This window comes from Lactuca virosa, chromosome 9, assembly GCF_052849685.1.
Source record: "Lactuca virosa cultivar CGN04683 chromosome 9, Lactuca_virosa_CGN04683_v6, whole genome shotgun sequence".
Lineage (NCBI taxonomy): Eukaryota > Viridiplantae > Streptophyta > Magnoliopsida > Asterales > Asteraceae > Lactuca > Lactuca virosa.
Window position 1 is genome coordinate 50,355,803 of NC_136434.1, and position 7,614 is coordinate 50,363,416.

Below are 7,614 nucleotides of genomic sequence, written 5' to 3' on the forward strand. Positions count from 1 at the left end.
AAGTACGTCCTCTGGAATTGCTTGATAAATAGCCGCAAGAGCCATCTGATCTTTACGTTCGTCCGTTTCTGCATTTTTAATTACATCCCATACTCCTTGTGCTTGTAAATTCACTCGCATTTTTATGGCCCACACCGCGTAGTTCATCTTCGTGAGCATTGGATAGTGTAACGTAACGCTACCGTCTTTCCCGGTCCTTTGAAAACTTTCAACTCTGGCTTGAGAAGATGACGAGGTTGGTGTAGTTATTCTTGGCATATACTTGGGCATACACGAGTAAGAATATATATATATATATATATATATATATATATATATATATATATATATATATATATATATATATATATATATATATATATATTGAAGTATGGGGACCAATATGAACTTTTTAGAAGTTCAGGGGGCAAACAGAACTTTTACAGAAGTAAAACAGGGGCTAAATTGAAATTTTTCTGAAAAACGGGACCAAAATTGCAATTTTTTTGAAAAACAGGGGCCAAATTGCACTTTCCGAAAGAACAGGGGCTAAACTGCAATTTCCAGAACTTTGGTCAGCTGCTGACGTCACTGCTGAGGTCACTGCTACAGTGCTGCTACAGCACCTGCTACAGTGTCGTCTTCTCCGGCGAACCCTGGTTTTTCCGGCGACTTTTCCGGCAGATTTGACCAACTTTGACCGGTGATTTGGAGGCCTTCCGGTGGTCAAAAAATTCTAAAAAAATATATTTTCGAAATCCTCAGAACGAGACCTTTCCAACGGTGTACTCCGAAATTGTTTTTGAGACAAAAAATTTCGACCAAAAAACAGAGAATGCTTCCCCCGGAGCTTAACCAAGCTCTGATACCACTTGTTGGGGTTGAAACACACTTTTATTCAGAACTAGAAAAAAAGAGAAGAGCTTACACGCTCAATATTACAAGAAAAAGAAACAATCCTCTAATACTCACTCTAAGTATTACACACTACACTCTCTGTTTGTGGTGTCTTACAACTGATATTACAACTTCTATTTATACTAAAGCTAGCCACTATAAGTACTGTGACAATTTATTGTGTTCACCGTGTGAAATAAAGAAGCTGTCAATTCTAGTTGTTATTGTCAACAAAGGAGACATTCATTTGTCAACAAAAGAGGGTGGTGCAGCTACTCATGGCAGGTTCACACCCAAGTAGGTTTACACTCACATTAGTTGTTTTATGTGACCACGACTTGGAGAGGCATAGGTTTTCTCCAAGATTTCCCAAGCATCACGAGAAGAATCAACACCTTGGATTATTGGGACTATCGTTTCAGAGAGACTGCAAACAAGAGCACCGAAAATCAGCCTGTCTTGCCGAAACCATTGTGGATAGTCGTCATGAGGAACTTGTTTTCCGTCGGTATTAACAGTAGGTGACGGCTTAGGGTGAGAGCCGTCGAGAAATTTAAAGAGATCAAGACCATAGAGCAGCGCCTGAACTTGAGTTTTCCAGGCCAGGAAGTTGGATGAGTTTAGTTTTAGGGTTGCAGGGAATGTTACAACTGTAAGGTTTTTCATGGATGGGTTAACCAAGAAAGACGAGTGGTCTGACATCGGAGATCTTGGATGAACTGGGGATAAAGACTGAGAAGAACTTGGCGAAGAAGAGTTTGAGCCGAGCTCTGATACCATATAGAGAGTTTGATTTGATATCAATAGTTTTAGATGAAAAATCTTATCTATCTATTCAAAACAAAATGGTACGTACATATACAATGAATAAGAGAAATAGCAGGAGAAAATAATGCTATACAACAAACTCTAGTTGACCCATAACAATTTGAATTTAAATACAACAATTAATTTGGCGGTGTCACTTAACATCTAGCATGAGCATAGGTTAAAGAATCATCTTCAAGTACTAGAAAGCAACAATCATTATTGTTAAGGTAATCGAGTTCATAAAACATACGATCTAGCATATTCCGTGCAAATATGAAAAAATAGAGAATGCTTTTAAATGAAAACGTGAAAACGCATGATAAAACATGAAAGAACTTTAGTCCCAAATGGTTTCAACTAAAAAAGATAGAGAATGCTTTTAAATGAAAACGTGAAAACGCATGATAAAACATGAAAGAACTTTAGTCCCAAATGGTTTCAACTTTCGAGCAATTGGATTCCAAGCTCTGGTAAACAAAAGGTGAGCATGCTTTTATCTTGGAACTCAATTAAAGTTACATCCATTTAAAAAAAAGACTAAAACAAATCCACTCACTAAAATCAATTGACCCACACTGATACGGACCCATCCCATACTAGGCTCGCATCATGCCATAAGCCCAAGTGTAGAACTCACTCCCAAAAGCCAGCTTGTAGGAGGAAGAGACACCTAGACTTATAAGCCACCAACTTATAGTACTTTCGGCCGATGTGAGATCATAACAATACCCCACGCTTTGAAGAGCCAACGTTCTCGTTGGTCACGGTTGGCACCCCCTTTTGGTCCAAGCCACCACTCCGAGTCATTGTCCAGCTTGTAGGAGGAGGGGACACCTAGACTTATAAGCCACCAACTTATAGTACTTTCGGCCCCTGTTTTCCATGTCTCCCTCCTACGCGAAGCTCATGGCCAGTCTACTCCCATTCCGCTACCACCTCCAGATTTAACAGCAAGTGACCACACCATGCAATCATGCACAACTCAATTCAACTATCTTCCTCCAGAAGCTCTCCAACTACCCTTAAAAGGCCAAACTCTCATTTCTTAACATAAAAGGCAACACAAAGTCAATTTCCGTAGATTCTCCATGTTTCCCCTTTTAATTCCTTAGTTTTCACTCAACAAAACAAAAGAAATCATTAACAGCCGAATGGAGAAACTATTGACTATTTTATCCCCAACCACTTTAAAGAGCTTTTCACTTTCCCTTCAATTATTCAAAAAGGCCTCACCGGATTCTTGTTGGTACTTTGCTTGATACACCAAATATCCTTGTTTTTATTATACCATCCACTCCAAAATTCCTAGAAACTGAACATGTAATTGATGGATGCATATTCCTACATGTAACGGTGTTTACACTACGGCAAAATTGTGTAAGATGTATGCAAAATGACTGATGTAACCTCCATAGGATATGAAAAATTTATCATGATATAACATGGGATATTATTTGTAATTGATAACATCATTTTATATAGTGAACTTTTTTTCTTTACAAAAAGGTTAATCATGTCTAATGGCCACTTCTTGAGCTACTTGATGTCTTTTAAAGAGTATCTTTTACTCAATGCCATAGTGCTGGTATCTATCAATTACAAATAAAAAAAATAAAAAATAAAAACAAAACTACTCTACTAATACCAATCCAACGGTTAAGATGTATTGTTGAAATAGTCACAAATTTTAATAAGCCAATAATCATATAATTTTGTTGTCTAGTTTTCTATTTAGTTAAGGTTAAATGCAAGAAACAACCACAAACTTTCGTTGGTTTGTTTATTGTAGCATCTTATTTTTCAATTTCTTTCTTTACAACATTGTACTTTGAAAAATCTGTTCAATTAAAAGTTTACAACAATGTCATCCAAATACAAAACAATTTTCATTGTTATAATTGGTCAAAATTTTTAAAGTGCAACGACCTTCAATGAAAAAATTGGAAAGTACGATGCTATAATGGGGTAAAATTTTCAAAAGTACAACGTTTTTATAAAGATTAGGAAACGTCAACATGTTTTCATTGATTTGTTTATCATAACATTGTATGTTCAATACTTCATACAACATTGTACTTTGAACAATCTACCCGATTATAGTAATGTCATCAAAAAACAAAACACCTTTCACTATTATAATAGATTAAATTTTCAATAGAAAAAGGCTTAAAGTACAATGCTATAATTGGGTAGATTTTTTCAAAGTACAAAGTCTTGATGAAGAAAAAAGAAGTCAAAGCACAAAGTAGTAGAAATAAATGAAAGTGTACGCAATTAGTGTGAAAAACTAAGCCCCCGTCAATGATTTATATCAATTATCAACCACCCATCATAATTGAGGAGCTCTACCTTTATTCATGTATAAGATTCCACACATCCCTAAACTTAGCCTTGTAAATTTCCTCCCTTTCTCATACAACAAATGTCTCAAATCAATGAAAAATCACCACAACACTGTGCCAAAAAAAAACTTATAAACATCAACAAGAATCACAAGAAACTATTCTACACATTCACCACCTTCATTCTCTCAATCCTCTTACTCATACTTGTCATATGGTTCATACTCCATCCTTCTAAGCCACAATTCTCCCTCAAAGAAGCTGATATTTACCAACTTACCCTCTCAAAGTCTCACCTCCTCAACTCCTCTATCCAAATCACCCTTCTCTCAAACAATCCAAACCAGAAAGTTGGTATTTACTACGATGACATCCAAGTTTATGCTTCTTACAAGGGTCAACAAATAACCCTTGATTCATCTGTCCCACCCTTTTACCAAGATTATAAAGACAGCAATCTTTTATCAATGGTTTTGGTTGCAAACGGGTTACCCGTGGATCCATCATTTGGGTATGAAGTGGGTCGTGATCAAATGGCAGGAAGATTGGTTTTAAGTATCAAGGCAAATGGAGAACTCAGATGGAAAGTGGGAACTTGGGTTTCTGGAAGGTATAGGTTTAATGTAAATTGTGTTGTTGTTTTGCCTTTTGGTCAATCTGTACCTTCAGGTCCGTTGACTTCTAAAGGGAGTCAGTGTTCTACCACAGTTTGAAACTTGGACCAAAATATCGTATCAATTACGGTTTTACATTAGCATATATATACATGGATTTGATTTTAGAATGATGATTTGACTTTGTTGAATATGTAAATTTATAGCAAAATGTTTATAGTTTGGTTTGTAATCTTATATTCTCTTTTTTATTTTCTCTACCACATATAATGAAAGTATTTGAAGCCAATTTTGAAGCCACTTCTTTATTTTCAGATAATGGGAGTCATTTTCAATCAACACCACATACCAATGACCACAAACTCTTATAATGGAAACGACCCTAATCTTTTTTGTTGTCTGGTCTCCACATAAAAATCATCATCAAACACAAACTCTCATAATGCAAAAGACCCTAATCCTCTATAGGTATGCTATATTTAGGGTACATACTTTGTCTTTAGGGAAAATGAAAGTGGCACATTCCCAAATGGTGAAGGACTGCAAAGGATCAGATGAATAGTCTCTTTTAAAATTTTTACAAAAGTGCCCTTAAGAAAGAGGTGATTCTTTCTAAAGTGTGGTTGAAAGCTTCACAAAAGCAAAATCACTTCCAATGACATGTAATGATTGCCACCATGGAGTAATTCCATTGAATAGCAATGTATTCACTACTTTGTGGTTATGACTATTTAGGTCAACATACTTTGATTCCAATCACTGAAATCATGTAAATTATCAAAATCAATGATCAAGGATACAATACACAGTTGGGAACACCAAAATTTACAAACTTTTAAGTTTTAACCATAAATCAAAAGCTATTCTGTCATCCCACATTGATATAAAAAACATAAAGAGTTCACACTCATTGTATATTTAGGTCCAAGAAAGATAAGATTTAACCCTTTTTGAAGCAAAAAGAAGCTTCTATCTATTACAAGTACACCTCAAGATCATATAGGCAAAAATGCTGCATGCAAAATTCAAGACGAAAGAGTATAAGAATCAACCCATTTCCAGTAATGCTTCTTACAAGAAATAGCTCTTTCGGCCTCTTGATTTTCATCCAGATTATGATATTCTTCCTCCTCTTCAGTACAGAATTCGCAATCTGGTAAACCATCAACAAAAGCATCTACTGTATGTAAAACATAACAAGCTGGTAATCCGGGGTAGGAGACAGATACCCTTTCCTCCACTTTACTCGAATACGAATTGGGTATAATTTTCACAATGTCATCGTCGCTAACATGGCTACAGGAAACCCTAATGATGGAGCCAAGTTCTTCCTTCACAGCTCTAACAACAGCCGCTTCCACCGTCTCACCAGGCTTCATTTTTTCGGACAGTGGTCTGGACCTGTTACGAACATCGCCGTTTGACAGCTGTTGATGGGATTCAATCAAGATTCGGTTTTGATGATCCCTAACGCGAACCACCACGACTTCGACTGTACGGACAGGCGGAGTGGAGTCAGCGAGAGAGGTTTCGCCCTCGGATAGCTCAAGCCAGAGATTATGAACGTTCTTTGTGCCGGGTCTGGTACCCCACGCGGCGAAAGAATCGGAGGGGAGACGAGGGCGGAGCCACTCGGAGAGGGATTGTGGGGATGCAAAGTGGTGGTGGTTGTGGTTGATGGCGGGTGTCTTGGTGGTGGTGGTCAAAGGCATGATTGGGAATTTGAAGAAACGACGATGTGGGTTCAAATTGGTGGTGGGTTTGGGGGAAGAAGATGAGTAGAATACGAAGAGGGAGAAAGCAGAAAAGATAAAATCAGAGAGTGAATTTGGATTGGGTTTGCTTAGTGAGGGCGGCGGTGGCGGAGACATGTGTTAATTAACGAAATGAAGTTGTAAAGATCACCGGAAGTTTGATTAATGCCATTTGTAGAATGAGGAGAACAAGATAAAGTAGGAAGTGGAACAAAGGGAGATTGAGTCGTAAGATGTGCGGATCGAGCTGCTTGAAATGTCCAACGATCAGAGGATTCTTGATTTTGTGATTGGTTGTCCAGCATCCAAAGAAATGGAATACCTTTCCCCCTTTTCCACAATAACCTCATTTTCTAAATACATTTATCTAATAATTTTTCAAACAATATTATTGCTAAATATTTCAATAATTAATTACATAACTTTTACAACATTATGTTATAGACTATAGATATAAAAAATAATATATCCCACACTTTATTTTGTTGTAACTTATTTTTTTATTTAATTTTAACTATCCTATATTATATATATATTTTTTATATCCATATAAAGACCTGTCATAGAATTAAGTTTCACCTAAAGGGTGTTTGTTTGATCTTTTAATTAATAATCACATAAAAATGTTGGCTCTGGATCGTTTAGATTCATAACGTTTGGTTGAAACTTTTTTAGCCTCTTAATCGGTTGGATATAACAGAAAATGGTCTTAATCGGTTAGATATATTGAGGAGTCTGGATGAAAAGTTTTTCATGTGATACCCTTGCCCTAAAAATAAAAAAACGTCTGCCGTTTTTTTCTTCCCATCGAGTAGTCTTCCCTCACTCTCCCTTTTTTAGTCGTCGATTCTCGCTTTCCCATTGGACTTCCGGCAGCGTAGCTCCGCCTCCCCCTTCGCTGGTAATTTTTCTACTTTTTTTTATGGTCGATTTTTTAAGCATCTTTTTGGTCGATTTTTTCAAGCCCTAAAACCTGTTATCTTTGTGTTTGATTTGTGTTCTTGTTGAGTTGTGTTTTTGTTGCTCGATTTATGTGAAATCAATTTTTTCAAGCCCTAAAACATGTTATGTTTGTGTTTGATATGTGTTCTTGCTAAGTTGCGTTTTTGCTACTTTATGTTAGATTGAAACTCCGAAAATATGTGTTAAGTTTGTTGCTGAAATCTGTTATGTTCTTGCTCGATTTTTCCTGTTCCGTTGTTGCTCTATTTGTGTGGT

At 36.6% G+C, this 7,614-nt stretch overlaps 2 protein-coding genes across 2 annotated transcripts; one reads left to right on the top strand and one right to left on the bottom strand.

The window, feature by feature from the left end:
• Window positions 1-4,051: 4,051 nt before the first annotated feature.
• Window positions 4,052-4,874, top strand: LOC145137434 (Late embryogenesis abundant (LEA) hydroxyproline-rich glycoprotein family). Its single transcript, XM_079071562.1, has one exon. It carries the CDS (start codon window positions 4,109-4,111, stop codon window positions 4,739-4,741), a length of 633 nt encoding a protein of 210 aa, XP_078927688.1. The 5' UTR covers window positions 4,052-4,108; the 3' UTR covers window positions 4,742-4,874.
• Window positions 4,875-5,526: 652 nt separating this feature from the next.
• On the bottom strand, window positions 5,527-6,735 carry LOC145137433 (RING-H2 zinc finger protein). The gene has a single exon (XM_079071561.1). The coding sequence runs from the start codon at window positions 6,511-6,513 to the stop codon at window positions 5,668-5,670; it is 846 nt and encodes a 281-aa protein (XP_078927687.1). The 5' UTR covers window positions 6,514-6,735; the 3' UTR covers window positions 5,527-5,667.
• Window positions 6,736-7,614: the final 879 nt, after the last annotated feature.

Coding starts and splice junctions, on each gene's coding strand:
- LOC145137434 (XM_079071562.1), top strand. CDS start 4,109: ATGTCTCAAATCAATGAAAAATCACCACAACACTGTGCCAAAAAAAAA.
- LOC145137433 (XM_079071561.1), bottom strand. CDS start 6,513: ATGTCTCCGCCACCGCCGCCCTCACTAAGCAAACCCAATCCAAATTCA.